General features: G+C 39.3%; 1 protein-coding gene across 1 annotated transcript; it reads right to left on the bottom strand.

Annotated features, from left to right (window-relative positions):
• Positions 1–3,552: 3,552 nt before the first annotated feature.
• Positions 3,553–16,326, bottom strand: LOC115778203 (CD209 antigen-like protein D). The gene is made up of 6 exons (XM_030726266.1): positions 16,182–16,326; positions 15,501–15,599; positions 15,277–15,420; positions 14,128–14,261; positions 3,875–3,975; positions 3,553–3,726 (listed from the first exon to the last, which is right to left on the bottom strand). Exons 1-6 carry the CDS (start codon positions 16,324–16,326, stop codon positions 3,585–3,587), a joined length of 765 nt encoding a protein of 254 aa, XP_030582126.1. The 3' UTR covers positions 3,553–3,584.
• Between the last annotated feature and the right edge of the window lie 1,895 nt (positions 16,327–18,221).

Raw genomic sequence — 18,221 nt, 5'->3', positions numbered from 1 at the left:
TTGGAGCGGCATTTAGCGGTTAGCATTAGCTTACTAATTAGCATTAGCATTAGCATTAGCGCTGGGGTGAGAAATATTTCTTCCTAGTACCCTGAAGTTACCATGGCCACCACCAATGGTAACGGCAGAGAAGTAAGTAAGTTGTTTCTCCACCATTAGTAGATTGAGCTAGTGGTGGGCAGATCGATCCTAATATCGATAATATGGATGCCAACGTTGGTATTGGTATTGATCAATATTAGTGTATTGAGATCGATACTTTGGCTTCAGTTTCTCTCCTGTATGCAGTGCTGCAGTTTCATCAAAGATGCGAGCTGAATGTCTAAGTGTCGCTCCTGTCACAGCACAGAGCAGGCACACTTTGCTCCTCCCCTCCCCACAGTGTTTTGTTATACTGGCATGTGACACATATTATATTTTATTTGGGAAAAAAAAAAGGATTTTGATATGAAACATTCAAATCAAATTTAAATTTGTAGAAAATTAGTGAATGGACATTTTTTATTAAATTTTTTTATAATACTTTCTGAACGATCTACCTGGAAAAAAGTTTGCTTTTGTTCTTGAGTGATGATTTTGTACACTTAATTTATGAAAAAACAAAAATTCCAGACATCAATGTATGGGGAAAATTGTTTTGTTAATATTCTATTGTTTCAGAACAATAACTTTTATTTTGATATAGTATTTTCTACTTACATATAAACTTTGCCCAATTCTATCCTGGGTTTTAACTAATTAATGATCCAAAGGAAAAAAATATCAAACCAGTTAAACTTAATGGAAATTCTTCATAATTATTAAAAAGTATTGGTATCAGTATCAGTGATAATGGCCCTGTGTTTACTTGGCATAGGATCGATACCAAATCTTGAAGTATTGCACACAACTACATTGAGCAGCATACACGAGGAGTGATTGACAGTGCTAAGACCCTCCTCCTGGCTCTGATTGGTTGTTTTTGACTGGGAGCGGTTCAGGGAGGAGGTGGAGGAGCTCCATTTTTTTCGCAGATTATCGGTCTCATACTGTCGTGACATGGTCACAGTTTTAACAAATATGTAAAAACCAGATTTTTTATAAAAGTTACATACTGCAGCTTTCATCTGTATAAGATTAAAAGCTTTAGTTCTTACTTTCGATGAGTGTTTGCCATTTTTTCAGTTTTACACATTTAGCTATGTGGTTTTGAAAAAGCACCCATTTTTACAAAGATTGTTGTTTTAAAAACAACACAACTTTATGCATTGTTTATGAAAGGCAGAGAAAAGTTAAGACTATTGTGATGAACTATGAATAATTGTTTTACATTCTGTGATAAATGATGGAAGTGTCACGATGAGGGGCTGTGTGCGGAGGGAGAGGACCCAAGTGCAGGACTGACGCAGATGTAAACTAAAAACGACTTTATTTCAAAAATACAAAAAATACAAAACTCTAAATCTCCACCAGGGCAGGAACAAACTAGAAGCCTGGGAGAAACCAAAAACCAAAACACACAGCTAGGAAGGGAACACTGGGGAAAACAATGACGACGACGCAACAATGAACAAAGGAAGACTCAGGGCTTAAATACACACAAGGGAATTAGGGCAAGTGGAAACAACAGGGGATGACAGGTGAACCAAATGAGACTAATGACAAAGGGGAAGCAAAACTAAACACAAAGCACAAGGAACACAAGACTGTCAAAATAAAACAGGAACTGACCTAACCAAAAACATGCTGACTTAACAGACTGACAAAGGGAGTGAGAACATGACCAACTAAACCAGACCTGGGACAAAGGAGAGACACTAAGAAACAGAACTAAACCAAAGGGAACCTAAATACAAGAGGGTCATGACTTACACACACATGGGAGTATAGGGAAAACCAGAACATGAAAAACCAAAACAGAAAACAAAGAAACTAAGATTCAAATACTTAACTATAACCAAAACTAGAAATAGAACAGAACTTCACAAATAGAAACCAAAACACTGGGCCACCGGCCCAGGACCATGACAGGAAGTCACCCAGGAGTATTAAATAAAGATGGTTATATTTATTTGAGCTGTGAGTGTTTAATATCAGGATGATTTTATGGGGATGTGGATCTTTCAGATCAATTTGAGAAGTGATTTTGATCATGTTTCACATTTTATTGGGTCATGTAGCGTCAGGCACTGGTCTTGGTCTTGTCTCGGTCTCGCCCTCCCTCGGTCTTGGTCTCGACTGGTCTTGGGCCCTAAAAGTCTTAGTCTTGTCTCGGTCTCGATACCCTCTGGTCTTGGTCTTGTCTCGGTCTCGGGTTACAGTAGGTGGTCTTGACTACAACACTACTAGAGGGGTGTGATTGGGAAGAACAGCCTGCCCATCTGGTATTTGGTTACTTTTTGTTTCATTTTGCTAGTCTTTTGTCTTCTGTGAATTGTTTAGGTTTGCTTCCCCTTTCTCTCATTTGTTTGATTCTGTTCACCTGTTTGTTCCCCAGTTTCACTGTTTTCCCAATTAGTCCCCTGTGTATTTAAGGCTTAATAGTTTACATGTGTGTTTATCGTGGTGTCTGATGTCCTCTGTTCTGTTTTGCCTGTAATCTACCTTTTGTTGGCTTTATGAACATGTCTGCTGGGCTCTCAAGCTCTCTCATTTCCACCCCCACATCACACTGACAATATGTGAGGAGTAAAAAGGAAAAATTACTCATTGTAAATAACATTTTGCAGTCTGACACTCACTTTGATCCAAAATAAGAGCAATGCAAATAAATTTGAATAACACCACTACATTATGCATATTTATCACTGCATTATTTCACTATTAAATACCAAAATTCAGTAAACTTTTATTCTTTTATGTATTCATTCTAGATCGTTCACGTGTGACGAAATTTTTCCTGTTTAGAAGTTGTACCTAATCACAGAGCCCCATTACTTTTCACTGACTTCTATTGACTTCCCTGCTTGTCTCTTTCTGTTATCTATGTTTATCATGATTTGTTGTTTTTCATATATGTTCGTGCTTTTCTGGTTTTCTTGGTGCTTTTCTGGTTGGCATTTTTGTTTTGTATTTGAGACATTTACGTATGCTGTGTAAAATGTAAATGAAAACAGAATACAATAATTTGCGAATCTCAAACACATTTTTTAAAACTTTTTTTTTTCATGCTAGAACACAGAAAGCATTTAAATATTTAAACTGAGACATTTTACTGTTTCATGAAAAAATATTTGCTCATTTTGAATTTGATGGCAGCAACATGTCAAAGCTGGGAAAGGGAAATAAAAGGCTGCAAAAGTAAATGGTGCTATAGAGAAAAAGCTGGAGGAGCATTTTTCAACTAATTAGATTAGCTGGCAACAGGTCTGTAACATGAAATGATCATAAACAGTCACACCACAGCAGATCGGAGCTGATTAAAGTCCCTGAATATGTTCATGGTGACCAAAGACATTTTTGGTTTAAAAAAAAAAAGAAAAGGAAAAAACCCTCTGTGTGCACTTGTTTCTATGTAAGTATCCACTGTTTTCTGTTCAGCTTCATTTCAGGAGTGGATCTTATGGCTCTGTTCTCTGCGTTATTTGTTGGGCTCGGATGTTAAGTTATGGAGAAGCTCTCTTCTCACATATCCAGAAGTGTAAATTGGAACAGTTTTCATCATTCCAGCTGTTTTGTGAGTTGTAATTCTTTATCTGTCCACAGTTTTCATTAATGCCTCCATTTGGTTCACCACTATTCCAGTACCTGAAACACAAATAAAATGATAAGAGTTTAACAACAATTCATCCATCTTTTGTTTTCAATAACACTCTAATCAAAATAATTTAGTTAATGTACACAATGACACAAGAAGACTTTATGGACAGGAGATGGATTTAATTTTTATTCAAACCTTGTGGTCACTGGAGTCCCATCCACCCATTTCCATGACCCCTCTGTCTCTGAGTCAGTCATTCCAATCCACAAGTATTTCTTGAACTGGTTAGCAAAATTCTGTTTTAAAAGTAAGAAACCAACAGTAAACAGAATTTACAGCAATTTCATTTAATATTTTACTCTTTGTGTTACACACCGGCCCCAGACTGTGAGACTTGGCCCCCATCTCTCCTCCACCCGCACACTGAGCACTGGCTCCCCACAGGGCTGTGTGCTGAACCCCCTCCTGTACTGCCTCTACACCCATGACTGCAGCCCGGCCCACAATAACAACCTCATCGTCAAATTTGCTGACGACACCACAGTGGTTGGACTCATCTCAAAGGGAGATGAGGCAGCTTACAGAGAGGAGGTCCTGAAGTTGACAGCCTGGTGTTCAGAGAACAACCTGGTACTAAACACCATGAAAACCAAAGAGATTATCATCGACTTCAGGAAGCACAGGACTGACCCAGCTCCCCTCTACATCAACGGCGAGCGTGTGGAGAGGGTCCACACCTTCAGGTTTCTTGGTGTCCTCATCTCTGCTGATCTCTCTTGGTCAGATAACATCACAGCTGTTATCAAGAAGGCTCAGCAGCGACTTCACTTCCTGAGGGTCCTCAGGAAGAACAACTTGGACTCAAACCTGCTGCTGACCTTCTACCGCTCATCCATTGAGAGCCTGCTGACATACTGTATCACAGTATGGTACAGCAGCTGCACTGAGGCAGACAGGGTCAGGCTTCAGAGGGTAGTCAAGACAGCACAAAGAATCGTTGGCTGCCCTCTCCCCTCCCTGATGGACATCTACACCTCCCGCTGCATCAGCAGAGCCAGGAACATCATCAAGGACAGCTCACACCTCGCTTTGACCTGTTTGACCTGCTGCCCTCTGGCAGGCGCTACAGGTGCATCAAAGCCAGAACAAACAGACTCAAGAACAGTTTCTTCGCCAGAGCAATCACCACCCTGAACTCACACACTCACCCACCGTAACTGTGCAACACCCACATCTCTGTGCAATATTATATTATTCATACTGAACAATATCTAACATTCCTATATTGTGTAATATCCAGTATTCATTCACTAGTGCAATATTCATTCACCAAGTGCAATATTCATCATCTTCATTATTATATGTATACACATATTTACTTTTCTTACAATGTACAGATGCACCAATGTATGTATATATTTTTATACATTCTATTTTTTGTATATTTTACACATTGTTTATTTCTGTATATCTCTTGATTATATTGATCATACTAGATTATAATATTTTTATAATATTTTTATTTTTATTTTAGAGAGTTTGATTTTCTGTTGCATGGCACTGAACAGGAGTGGCCCTCCAGTCTCATTGTACATCCTGTATAATGACAATAAAGACATTCTATTCTACTACAGTGGGTACAGAAAGTATTTGGACACCTTTAAATTTTTTCACTCTTTGTTTCATTGCAGCCATTTACTAAAATCAAAAAAGTCCATTTTGTTTCTCATTAATGTACACTCAGCAGCCCATCTGGACAGAAAAAAACAGAAATGTAGAAATTTTTGCAAATTTATAGATCCTTTTACAGCCTACGTCATCAAAGGATGTGCGCGCATTTTGGCAACGGAAGTGAACTGCTACTTCATTCAAATCAATAAGAACAAGGAGTCTTCACAACGTTTAAACATGATTTAAAAGTGATATCAGCATCAAAATGTCTGGCTGTTGCATGTTTGGCTGTCAGAATTTCTACTCTACCAAAACTGGACTGAAGTTGTACCGAATCCCACGGGATCAGGGCTGTTTAAGAGAAAACGGAGGTTGCAAGCCATCAAATGTACTGATAAAAAGTGGACTGAGGACACGATCAGAAATGTTCACGTTTGAAGCGCCCATTTTATATCAGGTAAAATTATTTATCTTCCATTTTTTATACCAGGATGTCAGGTTTCTAAAGTAAACAGAATTAGCTGGTAGGCTGTTTGGCTTTTAAACTGTAGTGTGGCTTGCTATTTACCGGTGAGGCATCGCTGCAGTCAGAGTCCTGATTTTTAAATTAATATTTTTTAAATTAATATTTAATCGCAATATGCAGTGCCAGTCAAAAGTTTGAGCAGACTCACATATGAATGGTTGAGCGTGTCTCACAGCGTGACTGGGACAGTATATATTTTCTTCATTGTAAATCAATAATATCTGCAGTCGGATAACTCTTAGCAAGCTAGAAAAGCAGTTTGACGAAGTACTCATGCTGCCGCGCAGGTACAATTCGCTGTGAGGACATAGTTCTCTGACTTGTTTACAATGGCCCGCGCCTCATACACAGCGGTCCTGTTTCCTTGTCTTTGACTTGGAAGAATTTCTGCCTTCAAGACACAAAACTCTGAGTTTGTATCATGATAATTGGCGTTCGGTACACGGCCGCAAACAACATAATTGTAAGCATCCAGTGACTTGTATGCGCTGCAACTTCTCTCCAGTGTATACGCTGGGTTTCTCCACCAAATACACGTATGTATCCGCCCACGGATATTGGGCCACTTGCTAACATACCACAGGGATCAGAGTCGGTTGCCGGTGGTCAAAATTAATTTTTGCAGGTAGTTTTCACGATCTTTTGTTGATAATCCCTTCTTGTAGATTGAAACGCTATTGAACTCCGCTGTATTTCCGTTTCCAAAATGTGCGCGTATCGCTACCTACGTCATCATTGTTTACAAACAGTAAAGGGGTCTATTAAAAAAGAAAAACTGAAATATCACATGGTCATAAGTATTCAGACCCTTTGCTCAGTACTGAATAGAAGCACCCTTTTGAGCTAGCCATGAGTCTTCTTGGGAAAGATTCAACAAGTTTTCCACACCTGGATTTGGGGATCCTCTGCCATTCTTCCTTGCAGATCCTCTCCAGTTCCGTCAGGTTGGATGGTGAACATTGGTGGACTGCCATTTTCAGGTCCCTCCAGAGATGCTCAATTAGGTCAGGGCTCTGGCTGGGCCAGTCAAGAATGGTCACAGAGTTGTTCTGAAGCCACTCCTTTGTTATTTTAGCTGTGTGCTTAGGGTCATTGTCTTGTTGGAAGGTGAACCTTCGGCCCAGTCTGAGGTCCTGAGCACTCTGGAAGAGTTATTATTCCAGGAGATCTCCGTACTTGGCCACATTCATCTTTCCTTCAATTGCAACCAGTCATCCTGTCCCTACAGCTGAAAAACACCCCCATAGCATGATGCCGCCACCACCATGTTTCACTGTTGTATTGTATTGAGCAGGTGATGAGCAGTGCCTGGTTTTCTCCACACATACCACTTAGAATTAACGCCAAAAAGCTCAATCTTTGTCTCATCAGACCAGAGAATCTTATTTCTCATAGTCTGGGAGTCCATCATGTGTTTTTTGGCAAACTCTATGCGGGCTTTCATGTCTTGCACTCAGGAGAGGCTTCCGTCGGGCCACTCTGCCATAAAGCCCTGACTGGTGGAGGGCTGCAGTGATGGTTGACTTTGTGGAACTTTCTCCTATCTCCTTACTGCATCTCTGGAGCTCAGCCACAGTGATCTTTGGGTTCTTCTTTACCTCACCAAGGCTCTTCTCCCACGATTGCTCAGTTTGGCTGGACGGCCACATCTAGGAAGAGTTCTGGTCGTCCCAAACTTCTTCCATTTAAGGATTATGGAGGCCACTGTGCTCTTAGGAACCTTGAGTGCTGCAGAAATTCTTTTGTAACCTTGGCCAGATCTGTGCCTTGCCACAATTCTGTTTCTGAGCTCCTTGGGCAGTTCCTTCGACCTCATGATTCTCATTTGCTCTGACATGCACTAGCTGTGTCCAAATTCAGGGGCTGCATCCTTCGAAGGACCCGTCCTCCATAGAACGGGTCCTTCGTGGCCCACGAAGGCCGCAAAGGCCGGAAGTGAACGGCTTTGAAACTGGACGGTCTAGCCTTCATATCAGCGTCACCTGCCCCCACCTCAGCGTAGCTCATGTTGCCTAGCAACCGTGACAGTGCGAAGCACAGCTGTGGAAAAGCAGCTGGTTAAACGGAGAACAAACTTTTGCTCCTTTTTGTGGTTTAATTTTAAATCCTTAATTCAAAATAATTGGTTAAAACAAGCATAGCACATTTCAACATCAAGGAATAGAGCTGAGTGAATGATTAATTTCCAACTATATTAAGTGAAACGTTAATGTTGAATAAAACTATCCAGTTATGATGCGTAACTTTAATTTCAGGCAAACCGATTTCCTGAGGAACAAATAAAACACTGAAACAAACTGAAACATCAGCCGTTAGAGATTATAACTGTGCTTAACTTCCACTCAGCGGCAAAAGCCAGCAGGGGTTTGAAAAGGATGTGCGGGCAGCGAGCCTCGATAGCCCGGTCAGCTGACAGCTAGTGAGGTGAGCTGCTGGTAGAACAGCGGCAACGGCAGCTCCAAAAACAGCGGAGCACTTTTTGCAATTAAGCGATATCTTGATAAAACAAGCTGATATTTGAGGTTTACACATTTACATTCTCGCCTGAAAACATTTTAAAAGTTTATTTTGTGTCACAGAAACAGTCCTTTTTCAAACTTTTTGGCTGCTATCCTCCGCCATTTTTGTGTTTGCGTTTTGATGCGCAATGAATCATGGGATATGGTAGGCCACGAAGGATACACCGGACCCATCCTTCAAATTCGAGAAAGGAAGGACGCATTCTTCGACCGCATTTGGAGGAGTCTTTGAATTTGGACAGGCTTCGTCGCCTCGCTGTGACGTAATCGGCCTACAAATGCGGCCTTCGAAGGATGCGGCCCCTGAATTTGGACACAGCTACTGTGTGCTGTGAGGTCTTATATATTATTATATCCTAATCAAGTCCATTCAGTTTAATTAAACACAGCTGGACTCCAATGAAGGAGTAGAACCATCTCAAGGAGGATCAGAAGAAATGGACAGCATGTGAGTTAAATATAAGTTACAGCAAAGGGTCTGAATGCTTATGACCATGTGATAGTTTTTCTTTTTTAATAAATTTACAAAAATTTCTAAATTTCTGTTTTTTCTGTCAAGATGGGGTGCTGATAGTGTTGTAGTCAAGACCACCTAACTCGAGACCGAGACAAGACCAAGACCAGAGGGTATCGAGACTGAGACAAGACCAAGACTTTTAGGGCCCAAGACCAGTCAAGACCAAGACCAAGGGAGGGCGAGACCGAGACAAGACCAAGACCAGTGCCTGATGCTACATGACCCAATAAAATGTGAAACATGATCAAAATCACTTCTCAAATTGATCTGAAAGATCCACATTCCCATAAAATCATCCTGATATTAAACACTCACAGCTCAAATAAATATAACCATCTTTATTTAATGCTCCTGGGTGACTTCCATCATTTATCACAGAATGTAAAACAATTATTCATAGTTCATCACAATAGTCTTAACTTTTCTCTGCCTTTCATAAACAATGCATAAAGTTGTGTTGTTTTTAAAACAACAATCTTTGTAAAAATGGGTGCTTTTTCAAAACCACATAGCTAAACGTGTAAAACTGAAAAAATGGCAAACACTCATTGACAGTAAGAACTAAAGCCTTTAATCTTATACAGATTAAAGCTGCAGTATGTAACTTTTATAAAAAATCTGGTTTTTACATATTTGTTAAAACTGTGACCATGTCAGACAGTATGAGACCGATAATCTGCGAAAAAAATGGAGCTCCTCCACCTCCTCCCTGAACCGCTCCCAGTCAAAAACAACCAATCAGAGCCAGGAGGAGGGTCTTAGCACTGTCAATCACTCCTCGTGTATGCTGCTCAATGTAGTTGTGTGCGATACTTCAAGATTTGGTATCGATCCTATGCCAAGTAAACACAGGGCCATTATCACTGATACTGATACCAATACTTTTTAATAATTATGAAGAATTTCCATTAAGTTTAACTGGTTTGATATTTTTTTCCTTTGGATCATTAATTAGTTAAAACCCAGGATAGAATTGGGCAAAGTTTATATGTAAGTAGAAAATACTTTATCAAAGTAAAGTTATTGTTCTGAAACAATAGAATATTAACAAAACAATTTTCCCCATACATTGATGTCTGGAATTTTTTTTTTTCATAAATTAAGTGTACAAAATCATCACTCAAGAACAAAAGCAAACTTTTTTCCAGGTAGATCGTTCAGAAAGTATTATAAAAAAATTTAATAAAAAATGTCCATTCACTAATTTTCTACAAATTTAAATTTGATTTGAATGTTTCATATCAAAATCCTTTTTTTTCCCAAATAAAATATAATATGTGTCACATGCCAGTATAACAAAACACTGTGGGGAGGGGAGGAGCAAAGTGTGCCTGCTCTGTGCTGTGACAGGAGCGACACTTAGACATTCAGCTCGCATCTTTGATGAAACTGCAGCACTGCATACGGGAGAGAAACTGAAGCCAAAGTATCGATCTCATTACACTGATATTGATCAATACCAATACCAACGTTGGCATCCATATTATCGATATTAGGATCGATCTGCCCACCACTAGCTCAATCTACTAATGGTGGAGAAACAACTTACTTACTTCTCTGCCGTTACCATTGGTGGTGGCCATGGTAACTTCAGGGTTCTAGGAAGAAATATTTCTCACCCCAGCGCTAATGCTAATGCTAATTAGTAAGCTAATGCTAACCGCTAAATGCCGCTCCAACTTGTTAATTGAGTTATGGGGCCTAAGATGTAACTGGAAAGCAGTAATCAGTAATGTTTGTTCTGCTTGTCTTCTTGGACAGGTGTTCTGTTAACTGTAATTTCCCCATTGTGGGATCAGTAAAGTATCATCATCATCATCAGTTTTTTTGGACGTGTAGTTACATTTCTTGAGGTGCATGTCAGGTTTGGTTCAGAGAGGATTTTCAGTTATACACAAAGGATCAATGCAGAACTCTAAATCGGGCCTTATTAGATCGATAGAATAATAATTTTTGCATATAATCCAGAAAAGTTACATTTATACATCAAGCATTTAATGTGTCCCAGAGTGCCGTTTCCTTCCACTGTGTTTGCAGAAATCACATAAAAAAACATAATCCAGATTCCTCAGCTGCTAAAAGCATTTCCTACATTTGAATATCAGCCACCATATTGTGAGCATAAACTATCACGTTTTTAAATGCAACAATAGGAAGTGACATCATCTTGCTGGGAACTGTAGTTATTTTATTCTTGAAGGCCTCTCATAGCTCTACTGGTGCTGAAAACTAATGTTTGTGTAGCCCAGGTGACAAAACTGACTAATGAAAGGAAAATGGAATTAGTAGGAGTGTATGCTTAAATTTCAAATGCCCTACTGCACTTGAATGCATCGTTCAGTGTATGCGATCCGACGCTGTTCAGCAGCCAATCAGGAATCACGCTCAGAAGCGTAGGGTGAAGTCGAGGCGCAAATGGAGAAGGTAGCTACATGCTGAAGGGAGAACGTCTCGGTTGATAAAGTGAAGAGAAAGACAGAAGCAATTAGCTTACTTGCTGCGAGTTCAGGAGAGAGTGATTCGGCAAAGGGAGACGAGTTACAGCAGCTGGTTTTGCCGTTCACGTTGGGAGCTGTGGATGAGCCGAAGCTAACAAACTCCGTTTGAAATCCAGAGCAACGGTGAGAACCACATTTCGTTTGGCTACAGCTAGATTGTTTCGGCTGCTGGAATTAAAGCTAATGAGTGAGCTATGGTGAGATAAGTGCAAACTGAATGTGTAGCTGCGAGTAGGCTGCAGTCACTGTGATTTATGTATTGTAATGTATGCTAAGAGTTGTAGTTGTGTATTGTTGCTAAATGTGTTTTGTAAGCTCAAATTATAGGGGAACTCTATTCCTCCTTTGTAAATTAAAGCAGGTTAGAGGGCAATTTTTGGTGCAGTTTCTCTATTGTATTAATAGGCCTGTAATGCAAGGGAAGAAATTAAGCACACTTCTTTGATACCTCTAAACCAACTTGTATGTGTACTCGTTCTGTTTAAAATTGTTTGTTTATTCAGGTTGTGATAACTTTTCACAAGATTGATTTGAAATTGTAACTTAGTAGAACATTGTTCACACGAACAGTAAGTAATATGAGTGCTTGAATATTTAGTTCTCATGTTTGATTAGTTTTGAATTGCTGAATGTTGTACAACTAAAACAGATATTTAACTGACTGAGGACATATGACCAAGGTTAAATTCAATAGATATGTTGATTTTGAATCTTTAATGATGCATCTAAGAATATGAAGTAATGAACATGTACATGTATGACCTTATCTGTAGGTCAGGTTTTTTGAGTGGACAAGAAAAACAGTCTTGAGGATCCAGCGAGACTCCGATCCAATTCGATGGCGAGCTAAAAGGACTTTGGAGAAAGACCCAGATCCAGAGAAGGAAAGAGTCAAGTACACACATATACACATACAGACCATTCAGATAGATTCAGCATACCCAGTACACCTGCAACACGGGCTGTCTTTCCCATAAGAGACTCAGACGGACAATTTCCTTTTTCATCCCTAGTGGGACTTGTGCACAATTTTCTTTTTTTTTGTTTTGGGTTTTCAGTTAATTGATTGTAAGCCATGGCAAATTTTATTTTTATGATGTAACAATATAAGAGTTGCTACTCAATTTCATCTCTGTGTTCGGCTCATTATTACTGCTTTATTCCTTGGCTCCACGAACCAGGTTCTTCTGATCTTAGGCCCACAGTTGTTCTATCAGTTATCTCACTATTAAATGTAATCTGCTCTCGTATCTCGGGAAGTTGGTTACATTTGACTATGGCTTTCTGAATACAAGTAGGGCTGCAACTATCAATTATTTTAGTAATCAAGTATTCAATTGATTACTCTGTCAATTAATCAAGTAATTGGATAAGAAATAATTTTTCATTTTAACAATTCATCAGCATATTTTAACTTCCGTACTGCAGATATTTCTCTGTGTGAAACGAGCAGGGTGGATGGAGCAGCTACAAAGTTCTCTTTTCTCCATGTTGCTGATCAGGTGGTTGATAAAACACATTTTGACGGATCCCCTCTGTACTGAGGGGGGGGGGCACCGAATGATTGCTAGTGCTAATGGCAGCCCCCCTTTCCCCAGTACACTGTGGTTATAGATCTGTTCTGGTGGCTACAGCTGACGTAAAGAAAAAATAACAGCTGACATCCTCTGCACAACACAGTCACGCACATTCAAACATGCGCACTCACAGCACAGAGAAGTGGGGGCGTGGAGAAACATCTCAGCGATCCACTCGTGTTAAAGGGTCGTTTTTCTTTTTTTTTTTTGTTCTTTTCCAAATGAAGGAAATCCGTTACAGCGATGTTGAACTAATGTGGAGGAAATGCTCCGCTTACACGGAGACACCTAAGCTGCAGAGTTGAAAGGAAACATCAAAGCAACAAATTTGTGTCGAGGATTTTTAATAATCGAATTGCGTTACTCCAAGAATCGTTGCAGCCCTAAAACTTGGATTAAATTTTTAGTTTGTGTATCAAAATACATGAAGGTTGGTATTTACCTTTCATGCTGAGATTTTTTTGTTGAATCAGAAGCCTGAAATTTTCCTTTGATCTTCATTTTCCCTCTTACTTCTCTTCATGTTCATGCCGGTTGTTATTTCAATTTATGCAGCACACGCATGACCATGGTGAGATCAAACGTACACATTGTGAATGAAATTGTCTGTGCTCTGTGGTAGATTGCAAACTGTGGTGAAATGATACAGGCGTAAGCAGCGATAATAGCAACGACCTAGCCGGGGCGGAGTCTGCGAGGTGCGCTCCTTTGAGAGGCAGAGGAGCGCAATCTTTGTTGGCTTTGAATCAGTACGTTTTACATCCAATAAAAGCAAAGATGTTAACAAATAAATTGGACAGTAATCTGGCAATTTAGTGATATTTCCAGAGCTGTGGTCTTGACTGGTCTTGAAATAAAACCCCGAGTCCGTATTGTCCGAGTCCATGACAAGACCGAGACCATCAAAAAGCGGTCTTGAGACCAAGACCGATCTCGAGTACTATAACACTAGGTGCTGAGTGTACATTAATGAGAAATAAAATGAACTTTTTTGATTTTTGCAAATGGCTGCAATGAAACAAAAAGTGAAAAAAATTTAAAAGTGTCCGAATACTTTCTGTACCCACTGTATATTTACACAAACACACACACACACACACACACACACACACACACACACACACACACACACACACACACCTGTTCTTCTTGGCTGTTGATAATCATCAGGTCTGCACCTCTTTGAAGGCAGTCTTGTCTGCTGTTTTGCCAGGATGTCTTATTTGAAGAAACATAATACAAACTACCCTTGAAGAACACCCAATTTGCACAATCTGTGTAAGAAAAACAGAATAATATTTTGGGCTTCAGTGTAACCACAATCACGAGCTGTTCAAAACTGTTGCTTTGGAGAAGTCAGTGGCACTGAGAAAAAAAAAAACCCACAGTGGACCCACAGTTTCAAAATGTATCCACTTTTACATAAAATCCCAAAGTAAGATCATTTATCAGATCGTAAGTAAGTAAGATAGAGACTATAATTTTTCCATTACCATCATCTTTTGAATAGATTTTCTTCCCTTAAATGATATTCACTTAAATGTTTGTGTTTGGTATTTGTTATTTTAAAAGCCTAAAGCTGCATATGAGAAAAATTGTATGCATTTTTTTGTGGCTTCAGAGGGAGTGTGTGTAAAATCTAATAAACTGTCTCTACTGATTTTGCTTGAGTCTGCAGCCGTGGCTGAAACACTTGAAAATAAAAAAATACTGTAGGTCAAGTTTGAGGAAAAACTCACTTCTCACTTTGAAGGCTTGATGGTGCTTTAGTAATTTCCTGCATAACACACCCTGAACTTAAACCACAGTATTAACATTTCTGTACTCAGCTGTGCTTTTAAACCTAAATATAGAGGTGAAAACGGGTGGAGTTAACGTCCTCTCAGCTTCGGTTTGAAAAGTCACTTAAACATCAAATTTTTTCATGTCTGTGTGGCTTAAAGTACCACAATAAACTGTGTCTAAATGAACTCCTATGAAACTTTTATATTTTCATTCACATTTAAGTGCAATTTACATTTAATTCTAAGGCATACTGAAGTTCTCTTTTTGAATAGTATGGAACTGTTCAAAGTTTATCAGCATTTAAGCCTTCCCCAGGATCCTTAATACTCTGTTTCAACCACTGCACTACATGAGAAAAAAACTTAGACATTGTGTCATGTCTTCCTTATCTCATAATTATGATTAAAAAGATAATTTTATCAAGTGTTAAAGTGTTAACATCAAATGTAGAGGAAAAGTTGCTCTAAGTGGCCAAACGGCCATCAAGAATTAAGAAATAATTACCTTGAAGCTTTGCCTGCAGCTCATCTCTCTCTTTAACTGCACTGTTGTAATTGGCCTGTAACTGGTTTCTCCCTCTGGTCACGTTGTTGTAAAGCTTCTGTAGCGTCACCGTCTCCATTTCCCACTGAGATTTGCCTTGGGTGACTGTGTTGGGGACATTAATATCAGGTAAACATCACCTGTTGAGGATTTTAACACACTAATTGTGTAGCTGTTGTACTCACAAAGACAGCCCAGAATTATGAGTCCAATCAGGAGGAAAAAACTCAGCAGACCCAGAAGAATTGCAGCAGCTCTGCAGGAACTCTTTACAGCTTCAGCGTCTGAAGGCAGAAGTTAATATTTGTGACATGTCTAAACATGAAACATATTTATACCCTCATATATTTTATTATAACACAAAGTGCTAATTTTCTCTACAAAGTAGTGTGTGAGAACTTCTGCTCTTGAAATCAGCATCTGACAAGAAAAACTGCGACAAATACTTTCACAGAGTCACAAAGTGTTTGTTTTTTACTCTTTTGAACTCCTTATTACTCCTTATGATCTGATAAACACAGATCACAGTATAAACTAAAACTAATGCTGAAAATAACGAAAAACTAAAGGAAATACAAGCATTACTAAATAATAAAAACTGAACTTTAACAAAGATTCTTGAAACCAACTGAAAGTAAATCAAGTTAAAAACAAAAATTTAAATCTTAATCAAAATTAAAAACTAACAAACAACCCAAAAATACAAAAACTCTGCAGTAAACAGACTCTACATTACTCTTCCTGGTCTTAGTCTCGTGTTCTTTAAACAGTGTGTTTAAAAAATGTAATGTTAATTTTGTTTGTGCATAAAACTTCATCAACTTGACAAACATTTATGAATCTGTTCATTTGTCTGTGTTTCTTACCTGGGAGTTCAGGTCTAGTTGTTTCAGGCTGCACAATTTGGATCATTTCATGATTGACTGAAGTATCTTGTGAAGATTTTTGCTCCCTTTTTAACCTTCTGTGATGACCTAATATTTCATCTACATTCACATAATCTTGATCCATAATTTTTATCTGTAGTGCAGGTTCAGTTGGATCTGTAGTTATCTGAGGCAATCAGGGTTTTGTGAGAGTCTCTGAAGGTGTGAATTGTAGTGTTGAAATTTGTGAAAAATACACTGACAAAAATAGTTCTCTATTTAACAGGAAACTGCGGGTTGGTGGCGAACTTTTCATCCTATAAATGCATGAGAATCAATTACTTGAATTTGCATGCCAGGCCTTCGAACATTTTTGTGGAGGCTTGTATTCAATTCAATTCAATTCAATTCAATTCAATTTTATTTATATAGCGCCAAATCACAACAAACTGTCGCCTCAAGGCGCTTTGTATTGTGGGTAAAGACCCTACAATAATACAGAGAAAACCCAACAGTCAAAACGACCCCCTATGAGCAGCACTTGGCGACAGTGGAAAGGAAAAACTCCCTTTTAACAGGAAGAAACCTCCAGCAGAACCAGGCTCAGGGAGGGGCAGTCATCTGCCGCGACCGGTTGGGCTGAGGGGAGAGAAAGACATGCTGTGGAAGAGAGCCAGAGATTAATATCAATTAATGATTAAATGCAGAGTGGAGTATTAAGGTGAATGAGAAACAGTGCATTATGTGAACCCCCCAGCAGCCTAGGCCTATAGCAGCATAACTAAGGGATGGTTGAGGGTCACCTGATCCAGCCCTAACTATAAGCTTTATCATAAAGGAAAGTTTTAAGCCTAATCTTAAAAATAGAGAGGGTGTCTGTCTCCTGAATCCAAGCTGGAAGCTGGTTCCACAGAAGAGGCGCCTGAAAGCTGAAGGCTCTGCCTCCCATTCTACTCTTAAGCATCCTAGGAACCACAAGTAAGCCAGCAGTCTGAGAGCGAAGTGCTCTGTTGGGGTGATATGGTACTATGAGGTCTTTGAGATAAGATGGTGCCTGATTATTCAAGACCTTGTATGTGAGGAGAAGAATTTTAAATTCTATTCTAGATTTAACAGGGAGCCAATGAAGAGAAGCCAATATGGGAGAAATATGCTCTCTCTTTCTAGTCCCTGTCAGTACTCTAGCTGCAGCATTTTGGATCAGCTGAAGGCTTTTCAGGAAGCTTTTAGGACAGCCTGATAATAATGAATTACAATAATCCAGCCTAGAAGTAATAAATGCATGAATGAGCTTTTCAGCATCACTCTGAGAAAGGATGTTTCTAATTTTAGAAATATTGCGCAAATGCAAAAAAGCGGTCCTACATATTTGTTTAATATGTGCATTGAAGGACATATCCTGGTCAAAAATGACTCCAAGATTTCTCACAGTGTTACTGGAGGCCAAAGTAATGCCATCCAGAGTAAATATCTGGTTAGACACCATGTTTCTAAGATTTGTGGGGCCGAGTACAAGAATTTCAGTTTTATCTGAATTTAGAAGCAGGAAATTAGAGGTCATCCAGGCCTTAATGTCTTTAAGACATTCCTGCAGTTAAACTACCGCATTTTTCAGACTATAAGCCGCTACTTTTTTCCCACGTTTTGAATCATGTGGCTTATAGCCCGGTGTGGCTTTTCTGTGGATTTTTCTTTAACCACCAGGGGGCTCTTTAGCAGGATATGAATCATGGGATGTCAAAGTTGGAAATCAAAGAAGAAAGTGCCAATTTTCATTTAGCACAAGTGCTAGTAGCACTTGTGCTAAATGAAAATTGGCACAAGTGCTAGTAGCAGGCACAAAAGAGATTTTTTTTCAAACTCCCTCATCATGGAAACCACAAAATAACTTCCTATGATGCCGCTTTTAAGTTGAGGGCTATCGACCTGGCACTACAGGAGGGAAATAGAGCCACTGCACGTCAGCTCGGCGTGAACGAATCAATGGTTCGGTGTTGGAGACGGCAGCGGGAAGAACTCATTGAATGCCAAAAGACGAGA

This window comes from Archocentrus centrarchus, chromosome 1 (genome assembly GCF_007364275.1).
Source record: "Archocentrus centrarchus isolate MPI-CPG fArcCen1 chromosome 1, fArcCen1, whole genome shotgun sequence".
Taxonomy (NCBI): domain Eukaryota; kingdom Metazoa; phylum Chordata; class Actinopteri; order Cichliformes; family Cichlidae; genus Archocentrus; species Archocentrus centrarchus.
Note: the sequence above shows the minus strand (reverse complement) of the source record. Positions and strands in the feature narration are given on the sequence as shown.